At 36.3% G+C, this 21688-nt stretch overlaps 1 protein-coding gene across 5 annotated transcripts in view; it reads right to left on the bottom strand.

The window, feature by feature from the left end:
- Positions 1 to 21688, bottom strand: part of LOC110092638 (probable LRR receptor-like serine/threonine-protein kinase At1g06840) — a 93202-nt gene that overhangs the window by 36408 nt on the left and 35106 nt on the right. For all 5 annotated transcript variants that reach the window (XM_028694268.1, XM_028694270.1, XM_020817279.2 and 2 more), the window contains 5 exons: positions 5040 to 5108; positions 4832 to 4900; positions 4615 to 4686; positions 4342 to 4428; positions 4194 to 4262 (listed from right to left, as the gene is read on the bottom strand). In XM_028694268.1, coding sequence (XP_028550101.1) covers positions 4194 to 4262; positions 4342 to 4428; positions 4615 to 4686; positions 4832 to 4900; positions 5040 to 5108 — 366 coding nt within the window. The remainder of the gene's footprint in view (positions 1 to 4193; positions 4263 to 4341; positions 4429 to 4614; positions 4687 to 4831; positions 4901 to 5039; positions 5109 to 21688) is intronic.

The following is a 21688-nucleotide window of genomic DNA, read 5'->3' on the forward strand; positions in this document are numbered from 1 at the left end:
TATGTTGATGAAATTGTGAGATTGCATGGAATTCCAAAATCTATTGTTTCAGATAGAGATGCCCGTTTCACTTCTAAATTGTGGAAGAAAATTCAGGAAGCTATGGGCACACAATTGACCTTCAGTACATCATTTCATTCTTAGACAGATGGGCAATCAGAAATGACAATTCAGACTTTGGAGTATTTATTGAGATTATGTGTTTTAAATTTTGGAGGAAATTGGGAGACTCACATACCGTTGATTGAATTTGCTTACAATAATAGTTTTCAAGCTAGCATTGGAATGGCACCCTACGAGGCTCTTTATCAAAGAAAATGCATAACACCCTTGTATTGGGTAGAAATTGGTGAAAGAAATGTAATTGGAATTGAACTGGTAGATGAGGCTACTAGCAAAATCAGATTAATCAGAGATAGACTAAAGACAAATCAAGACAGCCAATGAAAATATTATGATGCAAAGCACCGACCAGTGGAATTTGAGGTGGGAGAATTTGTTTTCTTAAAAGTCAGCCTAATGAAAAGTGTTCAAAGGTTTGGAAAGACGAAAAAATTGAGCCCAATATTCATAGGTCCTTATGAAATCATTGAAAAGATTGAAAATATGGCATACAGATTGGATCTACCAGTGCATATGCAAGGAGCTCATAATGTATTTCATATATCAGTACTTTAGAAGTATGTCTCAGATGATTCCAAAAGAATACAATCTAAATCAATTGAATTGCAGCCTGATTTGAAATAACTGAAAAACCTGAACGAATATTGGATTATGATATGAAACAAATGAGGAATAAGACAATACCTTTTGTGAAGATTTTATGGAAGCACGGATAAGAACGAGATGCCACTTGGTAGAGAGAAACAGAAATGAAAAGTCAATATCCTCATCTCTTTAACTAAGGTATGCTTCCTTTTATTTGATTTAATTTCGAGGATGAAATTTTTAAAGGAAGGGAGATTGTGATGGCCGATTCATTCGGCCAGTTCGGTCGAACCGACCGAACCCCCTCCATATTAATCGTGAACAGACATTCGCGAAACAGGAGTTCACGAACAGGGAGAGAAGCAGAAGGTCGCTGCGTGCGGGAGAGCGAGGTAGATTAGTTTTTTTTCCAATTTTAGCAATTGATCGTGTTAAAGGATGAGAGTAATCAACTCCTTTTCATTTCCACAGTTAAAGGAGAGAGAAATTTGGGAGAAGTTTCAACGAGCGAGAGGAACGACGATGAAAAGAGCGAAAAGGTTTGGTTTGCAAATTTTTTTGTATAAATTATTTCCTAATTATTTCTCTAATCACTAGAAATATTAATTTAGAGATAAAAGAAGGAATCGAAGGCAAGGGAAAGGAATTTTGGGAGAGAATGATTTAGGGATTTTGAGAAAATCTCCATTTTCCTTTGTAAGTGACTCTCCTATTATACAAATTTATTTCAATTTTATTATGAAAGCACATTTTTATAGAAGTTATATTTTGGGAAAGTTGTAGGAACTCGAAGTTGAGGTTGCTCCAAGGATTAATGTGGGTAATTATATGTGTAAAATTTTATTATTTTATTTTCATTATAAATCTGGAAATAATAGTTCATATAATTATTTGATTCTTTTGGAGAATTTCTAATGCGTTGATTGAAAATGATTGAAGCTTTAAGAATAAGAAAGTGTAAATGTGTGAAAGAAAATAAATAGAAAGAAATTGAAAATTGAAAATGAAAAGCATATATAAAGTATGGATAAATCATAGATATAGATATAGATATAGATATATATATATATTATATGATACATGTATACAATTATAAGAATGTAAGCAGATAACAAAATGAATTAACAAAGGAAAAGGAAAAAGATTATGCATACAAAGAGTACAGGAGTTCACCCCCGTATGGTACTGGCTGGGAAAACAACGTACCCATGCACGTTAAAAGGGAAAAGACAATGAAAATAAAAAAGTAAATGGAAATGGTTGTACCTTGGGTACATTGAGACGGTGCTCCTGTATGAATTAAAAAGGAAAAAGGAATATAGATTAAAAGAAATTTTATGAATGAATATGATTTATCGTATATGATGGAAAATGTATGATGAGATATATTTAAATGGAAAAAATGAAAGGAAATGAATAAAGTAAAAGTACACCACTGTAAAGATTAAATTTTATTGTATCTTAGTGAATTTTATGCATTGTAAGTGAAGATGAGAATTACCCACTAAGTTTACACTATAAACTCAACCCATCCTCCTAATGTTTCAAGTAAGCTTTCAGTGAATTAAAAATGGCCGAAAGGGAAGAATTTGTCTACAGAAGGCAACGTGCAAATGACAACAGGTAATTTATGATTTGTGTATTAGTGGCTCTTCAGTTAATATAAAAGTTTATGTGATGAGTTATTATTATTGATGGAAATGTAATATCGTCCGACTTTTCGTACCCGCCTCATTAGATCGAGCATTCGGGCCGGGTCGTGACATCAGAAGTCATTAGGGCAATTTTGTATAGCAACACGCTTGCCAAAAATTATGCTCATCATCATTTTCAACTTAGTCATGCGCTAATGACTTTTCTAAATTCGGTGTCTTGAGCACATATGTATGATCTACTTCATGATCGAATAAAGCTTTGAGCCATTTTGATAGCAATCAAGGTGTTCAGATGCTCGTGATAAGTGACATTTATATAAAGGTCAACATCCTCCATGGAGTTGAAGAGCCCGGACATCATTAACACATTATTAGCATCCTAAGTTGAATAGAGAGGGGATATGTTGGATTAGATTTCCTTATGGTACCAATATATTAGCTAGTTTTTCATCTCGCGCGTACAATAAGTTGGACTAAACCTGACCATTGGAAGAGAAATCCAACATTTTGTTTGTAATAAGTAATCAGGAGTGGTGAGTGATCCACGGAAGAGAATAGATAAATGATCTGGCTTGATAAGGAGGAAGATAAACCATCCTTCTTTCCATCCTCGCTTACTGAGGTTGAGGCATGTGTTAAGATATGCTTGTAGGAAACAAGAGACTCCTTTAATTTAATTTCAGCGCTTTGCAAAATAGAACTTGAGAAGAACTTAGAAGGAAAACCAGAATCGATCTTCTTTAATTGATAATAGATGAAGAAAGACAACAAGATACAATGGATCTTCTATTGGAGAGGAAGATCTGTCTCTCCCAAGTTTCTAGTGGCCGCTAGAGTCCAAGCAAAAACCAAGAACCAGGAAATTACAGCAAAAACAGAGATTAAAAAAAAACTTAAGCATACAAAATTAGGTCAAATCCCAAAACAGCCCTTTCTATTTGAAGACACAAGAACAGAGCAATATTTGGAAGGCATCTGTTGTAATTGAAATAATAAATTAGGAAAGATCAAGGAACAAATTAAGCATTATTATAGCAGTAAATATAAGAGATTCCAGTTGGACGATCATACTATTCCAGGAAACCAAGTAAACATCTACTCAATGTTTTTTCTTGTAGGATTCGATGTTTTGGGAATGTATGACAGAAAATCAGCTAGCAACAAAACCTTTTTAAATGCAATCCATAGACAGCACGCAACCAATTAATATTTACAAAAATCAATTTACATGCTGCAGGAAGCAACTTTCCTAAATGTATTCCACGGAAAACAAGCAGCCAACTAATCTCTCTTGAACATAGTTTATAGGGAAGTTGGAAGTAACCTGTCTTCAGGGTTCAACAATCATAAATGAGGCAGTGTCAAAATAAAGTATAAACAAGTAAATGGTTTGAAAATGTGAGTCATAATTATCTTATAAGTGCTAGCAAATTGGAAAGATCAAATGGCTTCAATTCATAATTCCCTTCAGTTAACCTATTTTGCATACGAAAACCAGCTTCATGCACCCTCTCAAAATACAACATTTGCAAATGGTCATGTACCCATATGCACGCAACTATCAATAAAATTTTAAATTATATAATCCAGTAAAAAAGTTTCTGAATTCAGACATGCTAGCAAGCGTATTTTATATAATTATAGATTCCATACATTTTATATTTTGCATGAGAGCAAATATATTAGGATAAGTATGCACCCAATTGACATTTTTGAAATTGATACAATCTATTTGAACACATACGACTAGGAAAAAAATGCCTCAGGAACCAGTAGAAATAAACCTGACAAAACAATAAAAAAACAGTGCTAGGTGAAGAATTTACACACAAGATGGTAAAATTTGTAGGGGAATCGGAAGATTTTGTGATACTTGTCAGCAAGTTATTCTGGAAGTCACTGCAAGAAAGGCACAAAGCATTAACCATTTTTTCAGACAAAAAAAACTCTAAAAAGAAATGCATGCCCGATTTCATACAAAATGCGACTTTTATTTCCAGTAGAAGTCATATTCTGCCAGATAGAAGACGGAACTGATCCACTCAATCTATTGTTGCTGAGTGATCTGAAAAAAGAACATTGTTAATTGTTATAATATCAATGTTACTTCGGATTAGGTAAATTAGGTTACCTACAAGCGTGAGCATCATATTTCAAAGAATAATTGGTAATTAAAATGACGTTCACTAGCATTGTCATGTTCAGAATCACTGGATAAAAAGATTGACCGACAAAATTTTGGATTACTTACAATAACTGGAGAAGTGGTAGACCAGATAAATTTGAAGGGATGGACCCTTGAAGTTTGTTCCTTCCTAGTTTACTAAAAATTACAGAAAGAAAGCAAATACACATATCAATGTCTACGAACCAACCTTAAAATTGCTTTAGTTAACAATACTCATATTCAAATCTATATTGGCAAATAGCCTCTGTTACATAGTTGACCAGATAAAGATTTTGCATACATGGTAGTAACATTTTCTGAGAGCCTTTTGGAAGGAATTGATCCCGCCAAATTATTCCAGCTAAGATCACTAGAAAAGCAGGCAGGTTGAAAAATCATAAGTGAAATGTAATAATAAGCAGGTTTAAGTAGAAAAATGGTAAAATAAGGGAATGGCATACATCCTTCTACAAAATTACCAGGTAGATATTAAACTTCGCAAAACTTACAGATAGGAAAGTTCAGGAGCTCCACTCAAATCAGGGATAAATCCTTGCAAGCTGCAGTTTCTAAGACTCCTGTAAAAGAATGACAGCAGAAATTGGAAGAACTCTTAAAGCATAAATCCTGATTTAACCCCATTATACTATCTGAAGATAAAAAAATTGTAGAAAATATCAACACCGCACTAGGAAACTCTCATAAAGATGAGTTCATAACCAATGGACGAGTAGATTAATGAAATAAATTTAAAACATACGGACAACTAAGTTTTCTCTTTCACTTGAAATTGAGCTAAAACCACTACAAAAAGTAATTCGTAAGGTTCTTTACTGTATTTTAAAATAAGTTTTTGGTTTAGTTAAGTAATTGATTAAGTCCTTTAATTTGTTTTAAAATAAATTTTTGGTTTAGTGAAGCATGAGATTCTAATAATACAACAGTGTCAACAAAATATTTTCAAATGACTTAGGTAGCATCCAGGAATCATGACAGGAGCCGAATTTCTTTTTTTGAGCCGAATTTCGGAATCATGACAGGAGAATGAAGTACGTAAAAAACATGAACATTGTAAGAGTTGCTACTACTATTGTCATATTGTGTCATTACTATGCCCAAAAATGAAATCCTACTGCACTGATATTCAAAAGTATGCATGCAGGCATTGTTTATGAGCCTAAACAGGTATTTTGGTTTGTCCAAAGATTCCAAATTTATCGGGTTGATGAATTCCAGATTTTCTAATCAGCTGAGGTATTCCAAACTGATCATGTGAATCAGTGAATGGAAGTCAATTCACAAACATGTCTATAGAAATAAAGAACCATGAGTCTAAAAAAATATTAGCTAAAAAGTATCGCTGTAGATTTCCATGATGGTCATGTATATGAAAAAACAAGTAATTACATGGTAAGGTTTTGTTTGGGACGGCTTTTTTATTGCTTCTTAAAGCAATTTTTAATACGAAAATTAAAATTTTTGTACTATAAAACTGCTTTAAGAAGCAGTAAGAAAACCGTCCCAAACGAAACCTAAAATTTATAAGAGAAAGCTGCCGGAGGTTGTCTTGAATTGACATAATAATAGCCTGATAAATTGAAAAAAAGATAGCTAGGACCCCATAAACGTTTTATTATTTTGTTAAACATAATGAGCTTCTGCAGCCATTCTTTCAAGCCAAGGTGCAGTTACGTTAAGCAACGCTTGGTTTTGATCAAACCACCGACATTCATATAGTTAAATATCAAAGAAAGTGTATATAACAGTGCTTTCTTGTCATCGTAAATTCAAAAAGCTTGGAAATTGTTCAAGGAAAACTTATCTATTCACAAGCGAACAGGAAATGTAAAATAACTAAAATTCAAGGAATTCATTCCTACAAAGTGAACAATTGAATACCATACTTCCATAAGTGCTCCACCGGCGAAGTTCTTCAGCCCTTGAAAATCTATAGCATATGCCACAAGGAGAAAATGGGGCTTCATCGAGTCAATTGTGGACAGTGAAAAGTCGTTTTCCGTTGTATGCTTTCTATTCCATAAGAGGTGGTAGTGGTAGTTTTTGCCAGCCCAAGGGACCAATGACTGACTGGACATTGTTCTGAGGATAAATAGCGACAAGATAAAGAGAAGCCGATTGAGAGCTCATAAATTGTATCATGACGAACAAAGCAAAGGGGCTGTGCAAGGATGTAGGGGGAAGTGTGCCAGGGATCTTGAGAGTGGGGCCTTGTGAGAGCGGTGAGTGTAAGATGTTATGAGCGGAGCAGTGAAGACGTGCAAGTGGAAAGTAGCGATGAAGGGGCCAAGATCAAGGCATACATCCAAGCTACCAAAGTTGATTACAGCAGTAGGATCGGAAGTGCGTGCAGCAAAGAAGTAACGCGGGTCAGGCTGAGAGAGAGCGCTGAATGGGATTATGAGCGGAATTGGGATTAGGGGTTCCCGAACGATGTCAAAGCTAGCTTCACAGGCAGAGACGGGGAAGACAGCAAGAATCGAGCGGACGAGCGCTGGAACTAGTATGCATGGAGACGGTCGCGCGCGAAGTTGATGCGGATTCTGGGTTCGGGGCAGGATCGTTTATATTAGGTTCTATGACGCTGCAACCTGTGGGGAGGACGAAGCGACGGACGACGCTTAGGTAGACGAATTTTTATTTGATCCGGTCACTCGATGCAGCTCTACATTCGGTTAGTCCTAAACAGGGAATTTTTATTCGGTCCGGTCACCTGATGTAGCTCTACATTTGGTGAGCAGTAAACAGGCGCCACATAGCAGTCCGATAACCCAGAATGACCCGACGGCAACCCATCTTCTTTTGCACATTTTTTGAAATATTTCGGGTCGGCCCGTCGCATTGTATATGAATTGGCGCGAAAAGTAAAAAAATATGCGGCTTGTTTATAAGTATAATAAGCTTTTGGGGTATTAAACCTAAGATGTAATACAGTCTTTAGGGTTCATATACCGCAGGAAAAGAAATCGTGAATGGTTCGAGAAGATGGAAGGTACAAATGTAGTTTTCTCTTTGGAAGACTTCGAAGATTTCGAGGAAACTCCAGGGACGTTTAATGTTGATGAAGCATTTTCTGATTTATTACAAGTAATTCCTTATCTATAATGTTTGATTATTTTTCAAAAAAAATTTGTTGCTTCATTACGGATATAACTTGGTATCAACGTATATGACGATTATGTAAAATCCTGTACCGAGCTGAATCATAAGTAAAGATTAGATTCACTCGGTACAGTTTGACATAACTCGGTACTGATCGGTACTAGTCAGTATTGCTTGATATGAACTATTGCACAAAAGTACCGAGCAAATCAAACATTGGTTGAAGTAGTACCGAGCAAATATATGTGTCGCTCGGTATATATATATGTATCGCTTGATATAAACTCATTATACATTTATACCGAGCAAATACAACATATTAATTCCTATTATCGATCATTCAACCTGCTCCGTATAAGTTCGGTATCGATATGTAGCTATAATACTGAATTGGATGTATGAATCTTTTTTTCACAAGTTGTTTACAACTATGAAAAGGAAGCATATGAAAATATTGTCATTACTTGCATTCACATGGATTTAGTGTTCGGAAAGAGCATCACTCATTCTGGCCAAATTCAAAAAAAATAAAATCAAAAGATTTTGTGTGTTCCAAAGCAGGATTCAAGAAGGAAACTGAGAAGACTACAAATGTTAAATATCGAAAATCATGTCCAAGAACCGGATGTCCAGCCATGGTTAAATTTTCGATGAGTGAAGATGGGATTTGGTTGGTGAATAAAGCTATAGAGAGTCACAATCACGAACTGGCTAGGCTGGATGATCGCTCAGGTCATCTAGGAACATTAGTGATGAGAATGCATCTTTTCTGAAATCTATGTCAGAAGCCGGGATAAGAACTGTTGATGCATTTACATACCTATCTGATGAAGTGGGAGGTGTAGATAATCTCATGTTCATAAAGCGGGATGCATACAACTATATTCATAAAGAAATAAGAGCCAAGATTGAGAATGGAGACATGAATTCACTAATCAAGTTGTTTAAAGAACGGGCAATTGATGACAACATGTTTGCCTGGGATGTGCAAACTGATGAAGATGATAGTTTGTTGAATTTGTTTTGGGTTGATGTGCTTGGTACAATTGATTATGACTGTTTTGGGGACGTTATTATTTTTGATACAAGTTATCATTTAAATAAATATAACTTGGCATGTACCCCTATTGTTAGAGTGAATAATCACTGGCAAAATATTCTATTAGGAGTGGCATTTTTATCTAAGGAGACAATTGAGTCTTTCACATTGCTATTTATAACATTTCTAAGAATTATGGATAACAAACATCCCATTACTATTTTTACTGATCATGACCAAGCCATGGCCAGGACAATAGAGATTGTATTGCCTAATACACAACATCGATTGTGTCAATGACATATGTACAAGAAGGCTCCTTTCAAACTATGGTGCTTTAACAGTAACAACAGAGTAAAATTCCTATTTTATTATTGTTTCAGGCAGTGTGATTCTGTGGAGGAATTTGAGAGAAAGTGGACTGAAAGGATCACAGAAGGGAACCTCTAGAGCCATCAATGGTTGAATGATCTGTACAAAATCAGGGAGAAGTGGTCAACTGCATTCAATAAAAATTGTTTTAACCTTGGCATTTTATCTACCCAACGTAATGAGTCCACCAATCATGTATGTCATGGTTATTCCAAGCCAACAAGTATTATCACTGAGTGTTTCCTAGGTTTGGAAAAGGTGATGAGGACTTGGCATCGAAATGAACAAGATGAAAAATTTAGAAGTAGTCAAATAGATATAGAACCTTATATAAAAAGTAGCTCGATATTAAAGCAAGCTGCCAAATTTTATTCAAGAAAGTTGTACTCATTTTTTAAAGAGGAGTTTTTACATGGACTAGGTCGACTGTACATTGAACATTCTTTGTCGGATTTATCAATGTTTTCTGTAAAAGGTGATGAGGACTTGGCATCGAAATGAACAAGATGAAAAATTTAGAAGTAGTCAAATAGATATAGAACCTTATATAAAAAATAGCTCGATATTAAAGCAAACTGCCAAATTTTATTCAAGAAAGCTGTACTTATTTTTTAAAGAGGAGTTCTTACATGGACTAGGTCGACTGTGCATTGAACATTCTTTGTCGGATTTATCAACGTTTTCTGTAAAGAACATAGACAACTCAACTGAGTCACACAATTGAATTGTCACTTTTAATTCGTCAGAAGGTACCATACAATGCAGCTGTGCAAAGTTCGAAATGATGGGTATATTATATTCTCATTGTATGAGAGTTATGAGACAGTTAGATATTGTTAATATTCCCGTTAAATATTTACTTCCAAGATGGTCAGCCAGAGCTAGAAAAGATTTATATTCTGGAGGGAAAAACCCATGTATCGGTATCAACGCCTGCCAACCTATTAAGGGCTCCAGCAAATTGATGTTCAAAAATTATATTTGCCGATTGCATATAAAATTAGCATATAAGCACAAAAAATGAGGAGGCTGAAATGTGTGTGATAGATGCAATGAATATATTGGCTGCAAATATGCTACTTGATGGAATGCACTTTTGCAGCCAATGTGCTCATTGCATCTATCACACACATTTCAGCATTCTCATTTCCTTGTGTTTCTGTGCTAATTTTATATACAAATTGGTAAATATAATTTCTGAACATCAAGTTGCTGGACCCCTCAATAGGTTGGCAGGCGTTGATACAGATACATGGGTTTTTCCCTCCATAATATAAATTTTTTCGAGCTCTGGCTGACCATCTTGGTAGTAAATTTTTAACGGAAATATTAACAATATATAACTGTCTCATAACTCTCATGCAATGAGAACCTAATATACCCATCATTTCGAATTTTGCACAGCTGCATTGTATGGTACCTTCTGACAAATTAAAAGTGACAATCCAATTGTGTGACTCAGTTGAGTTGTCTATATTCTTTACGAAAAATGTTGATAAATCCGACGAAGAATGTTCAATGCACAGTCCACCTAGTCCATGTAAGAACTCCTCTTCAAAAAATGAGTACAACTTTCTTGAATAAAATTTGACAGCTTGTTTTAATATCGAGCTACTTTTCATATAAGATTCTATATCTGTTTGACTACATTTAAATTCTTCATCTTGTTCATGCCGACGCCAAGTCCTCATCGCCTTTTCCAAACCCAGGAAACACTCAGTGATAGTACTTGTTTGCTTGGAATAACCATGATATACATGATTGGTGGACTCACTATGTTGGGTAGATAAAATGTCAAGGTTAAAATAATTTTTGTTAAATGCAGTTGACCACTTCTTCCTGATTTTGTACATATCATGCAACTATTGATGGCTCTGGAGGTTCCCTTCTGTGATCATTTCAGTCCACTTTCTCTTAAATTCCTCCATAGAATCACACTGCCTGAAACAATAATAAAATAGAAAATTTACTCTATTGTTACTGTTAAAGCACCATACTTTGAAAGAAGCCTTCTTGTACAGATATCATTGGCACAATCGATGTCGTGTATTAGGCAATGCAATCTCTATTGCCTTGGCCATGGCTTGGTCCTGATCAGTAAAAATAGTAATGGGATGTTTGTTATTCATAATTCTTAGAAATGTTCTAAATAGCCATATAAAAAACTCAATTATCTTCTCAGAAAAAAATGTCACTTCTAATAGAATATTTTGTCAGTGATTATTCACTCCGACAATAGAGGCATAGGTTAAATTATATTTATTTAAATGATAACTTGTATAAAAAATAATCAATCCCCAAAACAGTCATAATCAATTATATCAAGGTCATCAACCCAAAAGAAATTGAACAAACTATCCTCTTCATCAGTTTGCACATCTCAGGCAAACATGTTGTCATCAATTGTCCGTTCTTTAAACAACTTGATTAGAGAATTAGTGTCTCCATTCTCAATCTTGGCTCTTCTTTCTTTTTGAATGTAGTTGTATGTATCCCGCTTTGTAAACACGAGATTATCTACACCTCCCACTTCATCAGATAGGATTGTAAATACATCAACAGTTCTTATCCCGGCTTCTGACATAGATTTCAGAATAGATGCATTCTCATCACTAATGTTCCTAGATAACCGGAGTAAATGTTGATCATTCGGCCTAACTAATTCGTGATTATGACTCTCTATAGCTTTATTCACCAACCAAATCTCATCTTCACTCATCGAAAATCTAACCATGGCTGGACATCTGGTCCTTGTACATGATTTTCGATATTTAACCTTTGTGCTCTTCTCAGTCTCCTTCTTGAATCATGCTTTGGAACACACAAAATCCTTTGATTTTACTTTCCTTGAATTTGGCCAGAATGAGTGATTCTCTTTTCGAACACTAAATCTATGTGAATGTGCGTAATGACAATATTTTTCATATGCTTTCTTTTTAGAGTTGTAATATGAAAAAAGATTCATACATCAAGTTTAGCATTATAGCTACATATCGATACCGAGCTTATACGGAGCAGGTTGAATGATCGGTAATAAGAATTAATATATTGTATTTGCTCGGTACAAATGTATAATGAGTTTATACCGAGCGATACATATATCTGTACCGAGCGATACCGAGCTTATACCGAGCTGATTGAATGATCGCTACTAGGAAGTAATATGTTGTATTTGCTTGGTACAAATATACAATGAGTTTATACCGAGCGATACTTACCAATTCATACGACTTATATTCTCACTACTAAGATCAGTACCATTTCAACCAACGTTTGATTTGCTCAGTACTTTTGCGCAATAGTTCATACCGAGCAATACCGACTAGTACCGAGTTATGTCAAACTGTACAGAGTGAATCTAATCTTTACTTATGATTCAACTCGGTACAGGTTTTACATAATCTTCATATACATTGATACCAAGTTCTATCCGTAATGAAGCAGCAAAATTTTTTTGAAAAATAATCAAACATTATAGATAAGGAATTACTTTTAATAAATAAGAATACACTTCATCAACATTAAATGTCCCTGGAGTTTCCTCGAAATCTTCGAAGTCTTCCAAAGCAAAAACTACATTCGTACCTTCCATCTCCTCGAACCCTTCACGATTTCTTTTCCTGCGGTATATGAACCCTAAAGACTGTATAACATCTTAGGTTTAATACCCCAAAAGCTTATTATACTTGTAAAGAAGCCGCATATTTTTTTACTTTTTGCGCCCAATTCATATACACTGCGACGGGCCGACCCGAAATATTTTAAAAAACGTGCAAAAGAAGATGGGTTGCCGTCGGGTCATTCCTGGTTATCGGGCTGCTATGTGGCGCCTGTTTACTGCTCACCGAATGTAGAGCTACATCAGGTAACTGGACCTAATAAAAATTCTAGGTAGACCGGGTTTTGGCAACATAAGGAGGTAACAGAGAGCTAATGTTAAAATTTTCAAGGGATTTACATGCATACCGTTGATTTTTTTTTTTAATTATTTACAAGTCTATACGCTAATACATTTCATTTTGAAAAATTTTATATTTAATATCAAACATCAATCACTCTTATCTTGATATAATATTTGACTTGAAATCTTCATAATATAAATTTAAATCGTTTAAATAACATAGCTAACATTAACATGTTGGTTGAGAGCTTAGGCCCTCAACTAAGAGGTATTGAGTTCGAGTCTTTTTGTATGTGTTTCGTGTGCAAGTATAGCGCAACTATAGCGCAACTATAGCGCAACTATAGCGCAACTATAGCGCAACTATAGCGCAACTATAGCGCAACTATAGCGCAACTATAGCGCAACTATAGCGCAACTATAGCGCAACTATAGCGCAACTATAGCGCAACTATAGCGCAACTATAGCGCAACTTAAGCGCAACTTAAGCGCAACTAAAGCGCAACTATAGCGCAACTATAGCGCAAGTATAGCGCAACTAAAGTGCAACTATAGCGCAACTATAGCGCAACTATAGCGCAACTTAAGCGCAACTTAAGCGCAACTAAAGCGCAACTATAGCGACAAGTTCAATTTTTTTTTATTTATCATCTTCAACCTAAAATCAATAATGAAAGATAAAAAACAACAACATTAGATTTTTTTTTTTTACTTTTTCACAAAAAAAATTTATTCTGCTTAAAAATCGTAAAATCAAAGATCCTAGGACTAATGAGCTGAAACCTACGTCTTCTTTCTGCGTCGATAATATTAAAACTGACTGTTTACAACTTTCTAACTTACCGATATGTTGAAACCAGAGGAATTTCCGGCTAAGTTAGGTTCCGATTCCGATTCATGCACCAGCCCTTTCGATTCATGCATCCTTTCTGATTCATGCACTCCCTCTTCCATGCCCCTTCCACCTCCCTCTTCGCTGAGCAGTCCATTTCTTCTCTGCAATTTTCTGGCTCGTTTTTTCTTCTACAGCAGTAGATATTTGCGTCTTTCGCGGCTTTCAAAATGAAAAAATAGGGCAGCAAATGCTTAAAAGTTCAAATGAAATGCGTTATCGAGTCGGGTCGCTAACTCTGACAAGACATAAAGCGTTAATATTAAATTAAAAAAACGCCTAACAGATGTCACATTTTTATTGGCGACCAAACGGAGAGATGGCTTCGGTCACCTGACCCAATAATTTGGCGGCTGAGAGAGAGCGCTGAATGGGATTATGAGCGAAATTGGGGTTAGGGGTTCCCGAACGATGTCAAAGATAGCTTCACAGGCAGAGACGGGGAAGACAGCATGAATTGAGTGGACGAGCGCTGAAACTAGGATGCATGGAGACGATCGCGCGCGAAGTTGATACGTATTCTGGGTTCGGGGCAGGATCGTTTATATTAGGTTCTTTGACGCTGCAACCTGTGGGGAGGACGAAGCAATGGACGACGCTTAGGTAGACGAATTTTTATTTGGTCCGGTCAACTGATGTAACTCTAGGGAATTTTTATTCGGTTTGGTCACCTGATGTAGCTTTATATTCGGTGAGCAGAAAATAGGCGCCACGTAGTAGCCCGATAACCCGGAATGACCTGATGGCAACCCATCTTCTTTTGCACATTTTTTAAAATATTTCGGGTCGGCCCATCGCAGTGTATATGAATTGGGCGCGAAAAATAAAAAAAGATGCGGCTTCTTTACAAGTATAATAAGCTTTTGGGGTATTAAACCTAAGATGTAATACAGTCTTTAGGGTTCATATACCGCGGGAAAAGAAATTGTGAAGGGTTCGAGGAGATGGAAGGTACAAATGTAGTTTTCTCTTTGGAAGACTTCGAAGATTTCGAGGAAACTCCAGGGACGTTTAATGTTGATGAAGCATTTTCTGATTTATTACAAGTAATTCCTTATCTATAATGTTTGATTATTTTTCAAAAAAATTTTGCTGCTTCATTACGGATAGAACTTGGTATCAACTTATATGACGATTATGTAAAATCCTGTACCGAGCTGAATCATAAGTAAAGATTAGATTCACTCGGTACAGTTTGACATAACTCGGTACTGATCGGTACTAGTCGGTATTGTTGGATATGAACTATTGCACAAAAGTACCGAGCAAATCAAACGTTGGTTGAAGTAGTACCGATCTTAGTAGTGAGAATATAATTCGTATGAATTAATAAGTATTGCTCGGTATAAACTCATTGTACATTTGTACCGAGCAAATAAAACATATTACTTCCTAGTAGTGATCATTCAACCAGCTCGATATAAGCTCGGTATCACTCGGTACAGACATATGTATCGCTCGGTATAAACTCATTGTACATTTGTACCGAGCAAATACAACATATTAATTCCTATTACCGATCATTCAACCTGCTCCGTATAAGCTCGGTATTGATATGTAGCTATAATGCTAAACTGGATGTATGAATCTTTTTTTCACAGGATGTTTACAACTCTAAAAAGGAAGCATATGAAAAATATTGTCATTACGCGCATTCACATGGATTTAGTGTTCGGAAAGAGCATCACTCGTTCTGGTCAAATTCAAGGAAAATAAAATCAAAAAATTTTGTGTGTTCCAAAGCAGGATTCAAGAAGGACTGAAAAGAGTACAAAGGTTAAATATTGAAAATCATGTACAAGAACCAGATGTCCAGTCATGATTAGATTTTCGGTGAGTGAAGATGGGATTTGATTGGTGAATAAAACTATAGAGAGTCACAATCATGAACTGCCTAGACCGGATGATCAATATTTGCTCAGGTCATCTAGGAACATTAGTGATGAGAATGTATCTGTTCTGAAATATATGTCAGAAGCCGGGATAAGAACTGTTGATGCATTTATATACCTATCTGATTAAGTGTGAGGTATAGGTAATCTCGGGTTCACAAAGCGGGATGCATACAACTACATTCAAAAAGAAAGAAGAGCAAAGATTGAGAATGGAGACACGAATTCATTAATCAAGTTGTTTAAAGAACGGGAAATTGATGACAACATGTTTGCCTGGGATGTGCAAACTGATAAAGATGATAGTTTGTTGAATTTCTTTTGGGTTGATGGGTTTGGTAGAACTGATTATGACTGTTTTGGGGACGTGATTATTTTTTATACAAGTTATCATTTAAATAAATATAACTTAGCCTGTGCCCCTATTGTCGGAGTGAATAATCACTGGCAAAATATTCTATTAAGAATGACATTTTTATTTGAGGAGATAATTGAGTCTTTTACATTGCTATTTAGAATATTTTTAAGAATTATGGATAACAAACATCCCATTACTATTTTTTTACTGATTAAGACCAAGTCATGGCTAGGACAATAGAGATTGTGTTACCTAATACACGACATCGATTGTGCCAATGACATCTGTACAAGAAGTCATATTCCAAAGTATGGTGCTTTAACAGTAAAACCAGAGTAAAATTCCTATTTTATTATTGTTTTAGGCAGTGTGATTTTGTGTAGGAATTGAGAGAAAGTGGACTGAAAAGATCACAGAAGGGAACCTCCAGAGCCATCAATTGTTGAATGATCTGTACAAAATCAGGGAGAAGTGGTCAACAGCATTCAACAAAAATTGTTTTAACCTTGGCATTTTATCTACCCAACGTAGTGAGTCCACCAATCATGTATGTCATGGTTATTCCAAGCCAACAAGTATTATCACTGAGTATTTCCTAGGTTTGGAAAAGGTGATGAGGACTTGACATCGGAATGAACAAGATAAAAAATTTAGATGTAGTCAAACAGATATAGATACTTATATGAAAAGTAGCTCGATATTAAAGCAAGCTGCCAAATTTTATTCAAGAAAGTTGTACTCATTTTTTGAAGAGGAGTTCTTACATGGACTAGGTGGACTGTGCATTGAACATTCTTCGTCGGATTTATCAACGTTTTTAGTAAAGAACATAGACAACTCAACTGAGTCACACAATTGGATTATCACTTTTAATTTGTTAGAAGGTATCATACAATGCAGTTGTGCAAAGTTTGAAATAATGGGTATATTATGTTATCATTGCATGAGAGTTATGAGACAGTTAGATATTGTTAATATTTCTGTTAAATATTTACTCCCAAGATGGCCAGCCAGAGCTCGACAAGATTTATATTCTGGAGGGAAAAACCCATGTATCGGTATCAACGGCTGCCAACCTATTGAGAGGTCCAGCAACTTGATGTTCAGAAATTATATTTGTCGATTTGCATATAAAATTAGCACAGAAGCATAAGTAAATGAGGAGGCTGAAATGTGTGTGATAGATGTAATGAGTACATTGGCTGCAAAAGTGTATTCCATCAAGAATGATAGAAAAAATAAATCAATTTATGGGGATGGTAATAAAACTATTAAAGATCTTAAGAAGTGTCGGCCAAAGGGAGTAACAAATGCAAGATTGAAGGATCACTGGGAGAAAAGGAAGAGCAAAAAAGTTAAACTGTCTCATAACTCTCATGCAATGAGAATATAATATACCCATCATTTCAAACTTTGCACAACTGTATTATATGATATCTTTTGACGAATTAAAAGTGACAATCCAATTGTGTGACTTAGTTGAGTTGTCTATGTTCTTTACGGAAAACGTTGATAAATTCGATGAAGAATGTTCAATGCACAGTCCATCTAGTCCATGTAAGAACTCTTCAAAAAATGAGTACAACTTTTTTGAATAAAATTTGGCAGCTTGCTTTAATATCGAGCTACTTTTCATATAAGGTTCTATATCTGTTTGACTACATTTAAATTCTTCATCTTGCTCATTTCAACGCCAAGTCCTCATCACCTTTTTCAAACCTAGAAAACACTCAGTGATAGTACTTGTTGGCTTGGAATAACCATGACATACATGATTGGTGGACTCACTACATTGGATAGATAAAAAGCCAAGGTTAAAATAATTTTTGTTAAATGCAGTTGACCACTTCTTTCTAATTTTGTACAGATCATTCAACCATTGATGGCTTTGGAGGTTCCCTTCTGTAATTATTTCAGTCCACTTTCTCTCAAATTCATCCATAGAATCACACTGCCTCAAATAATAATAAAATAGAAACTTTACTCTATTGTTGCTGTTAAAACACAAAATTTTGGAAGAAGCCTTCTTGTACATATGTCATTGACACAATCGATGTCGTGTATTAGACAACACAATCTCTATTGTCCTGACCATGGCTTGGTCCTGATCAGTAAAAATAGTCATGAGATGTTTGTTATCCATAATTCTTAGAAATGTTCTAAATAGCCATTTAAAAAAAGAAATTGTCTCCTCAGATAAAAATGTCACTCTTAATAGAATATTTTGCTAGTGATTATTCACTCTGACAATAAGGGCACAGGCTAAGTTATATTTATTTAAACGATAACTTGTATCAAAAATAATCACGTCCCCAAAACAGTCATAATCAATTATATCAAGCCCATCAACCCAAAAGAAATTGAACAAACTATCCTCTTCATCAGTTTGCAAATCTCAAGCAAATATGTTGTCATCAATTATCCGTTCTTTAAACAAATTGATTAGTGAATTAGTGTATCCATTCTCAATCTTGACTCCTTTCCTTTTTAATGTAGTTGTATGTATCCCGCTTTGTGAACACGAGATTATCTACACCTCCCACTTCATCAGATAGGTATGTAAATGCATCAATAGTTCTTATCCCGGCTTCTGACATAGATTTAAGAATAGATGCATTCTCATCACTAATGTTTCTAGATGACCTGAGTAAATGTTGATCATTCGGCCTAGCCAGTTCGTAATTATGACTCTCTATAGCTTTATTCACTAACCAAATCCTATCTTCACTCACCGAAAATCTAAACATGGCTGGACATTCAGTTCTTGTACATGATTTTTGATATTTAACCTTTGTACTCTTCTCAGTCTCCTTCTTGAATCCTGCTTTGAAACACACAAAATCCTTTGATTTATTTTCCTTGAATTTGGCCGGAACGAGTGATGCTCTTTCCGAACACTAAATCCATGTGAATGCGCGTAATGGCAATATTTTTCATATGCTTCCTTTTTAGAGTTGTAAACACCCTGTGAAAAAAAGATTCATACATCCAGTTTAGCATTATAGCTACATATCGATACCGAGCTTATACGGAGCAGGTTGAATGATCGGTAATAAAAATTAATATGTTGTATTTGCTCGGTACAAATGTACACTGAGTTTATATCGAACGATACATATATCTGTACCGAATGATACCGAGCTTATACTGAGCTGATTGAATGAACGCTACTAAGAAGTAATATGTTGTATTTACTCGGAACAAATGGACAATGAGTTTATACCGAGTGATACTTATCAATTCATACGACTTATATTCTCACAACTAAGATCGGTACTACTTCAGCCAACGTTTGATTTGCTCGGTACTTTTGTGCAATAGTTTATACCGAGCAATACCGACTAGTACCGATCAGTACCGAGTTATGTCAAACTATACCGAGTGAATCTAATCTTTACTTATGATTCAGCTCAGTACAGGGTTTTACATAATCGTCATATACGTTGATACCAAGTTCTATCCGTAATGAAGCAGCAAAAATTTTTTGAAAAATAATCAAACATTATAGATAAGGAATTACTTTTAATAAATCAGAAAACACTTCATCAACATTAAACGTCCCTGGGTTTCCTCGAAATCTTCGAAGTCTTCCAAAGCGAAAACTACATTCGTATCTTCCATCTCCTCGAACCCTTCACGATTTCTTTTCATGCGGTATATGCACCCTAAAGACTGTATACCATCTTAGGTTTAATACCCCAAAAGCTTATTATACTTGTAAAGAAGCCGCATATTTTTTTACTTTTCGCGCCCAATTCATATATACTGCGACGGGCCGACCCGAAATATTTTAAAAAACGTGCAAAAGAAGATGGGTTACCGTCGGGTCATTTCGAGTTATCGGGCTGCTACGTGGTGCCTGTTTACTGCTCACCGAATGTAGAGCTACATCAGGTGACCGGACCGAATAAAAAATCTAGGTTGACCGAGTTTTGGCAACATAGGGAGAGGGAACGGGAGAGCTAATGTTAAAATTTTCAAGGGATTTACATGCATACCGTTGATTTTTTTTTAATTATTTACAAGTCTATACACTAATACATTTCATTTTAAAAAATTTAATATAACCCCCTGCCCACTCACCCATCTCTCTCTCTTAATTTCTCTATTTTAATTAATGCCCGCCTGCTGCCTCTCTCTCTCTCCTCCGTGGCTTACAGGAAAAAAACTGTAGGGGAGGCTTTAGTCCCACACCGCCTGAAGCAAAAAAATTTCTCTACATAAAAACAAATAGAACTGCAGCTCATTTGAAATGTAATGTGTAGGAGGCGGGCGGTTCATCTCGTTCTCTATTGCATTGCTAGCTAGCCGAATTAAAATAATCTAATTTATTTTGATAATTATGGTCAGCTCAGCTAGCTCGTTCACGAGCCGCTCGATAAGTGTGAAATGAACCAAACTCGAGCACGAACCGTACCGAGTTCGAACATGGAAGTTTTAAACGAGCTCAAACACGAACAACTATCCAAGAAGCTCGACGAGCTTCGAGCCGAGCTTGAGCTCGATTCGGAGATAAATGAGCTCGAACTTGAACATGCCAAAGCTCGGCTCGGTTCGTTTGCAGCCCTGCCAGAGTATGCAGGAGACCTAGGTCAAAAAGACCATTGTCTGATGATGTAGGTTGGAAGGACCGTAGTAGGCGACGGAGGTCGAAAGGACCATAATCGGTAGGAGACAAGGGTCCAAAAGATCGTAGTTGGCCGGAGATTGGGTTAGAAAGACCATTGTAGTAGGGAGGTATTCTGGTAGAACTCTGGACATCAGCTGATGGCTCAACAGAAGTCCAGGCCTCAGGTGGTGGTCCGGCAGAAGTTCGGGCGTCATGTGGTGGTCCGACAGAACTTTAGGCCTCAAGTGGTGGTTCGGTGGAGATGAGGGCCTCAACTGGTGGCCTGGTGTAGCACAGGGCCTCAAGTGAGGGTTTGACAGAAGTCTAGGCATTAGGTGGTGATCCGGCAGAAGTCCGAGGCTCAGGTGGTGGTCCGAGAGAAGTTCGGGCCTCAGGTGGTGGTCCGAGAGAAGTCCGGGCCTCAGGTGGTGGCCTGCTGGAGCACAAAGCCTCAATTAATAAATCTCTTCAGGATTGAAAATCAGTTACAACGTCGAGCAGAGTTCCGGCGTCACTTGGAGATTGGGTGGAATTTTGGCGTCCTTCAGAGGTCGGGTAGAATTTCGGCATCGTTCGGAAGTTGAGCGGAATTCCGGCGTCGAGTAGAACTATAGCGTCACTTGAGCGTCGGACAAAACTCCGGCGTTGCTCGGAAGTCAGGTAGAATTTTGGCGTCGAGCAGAACTCCGGCATCGTTCGGAAGTCCGACAAAATTCCAGCGTCAGGCATAACTCTGGCGGTGGTCAAGGAGGAGTTCTTCCCTCTTATCCTTCTCTTCTTCTTCTCTTCTTCTTGCTTTGGTCCCCTCTCATGAGAAATGAGGGGTCTATTTATAGATTTTCTGGAGTGGCATTGCTTGTAAATAGGTGAGAGATCAGGGGTAAATAGGGAGTGGTCGGATGGATGGTTGATATTGAATCCCTTGATCGTGCACCGTTCGTCAGACATTTTAAGGTCTTAATGATGTTGGAATT

The sequence above is a fragment of the Dendrobium catenatum genome, unplaced genomic scaffold (genome assembly GCF_001605985.2).
Source record: "Dendrobium catenatum unplaced genomic scaffold, ASM160598v2 fragScaff_scaffold_432, whole genome shotgun sequence".
NCBI classification, from domain to species: domain Eukaryota; kingdom Viridiplantae; phylum Streptophyta; class Magnoliopsida; order Asparagales; family Orchidaceae; genus Dendrobium; species Dendrobium catenatum.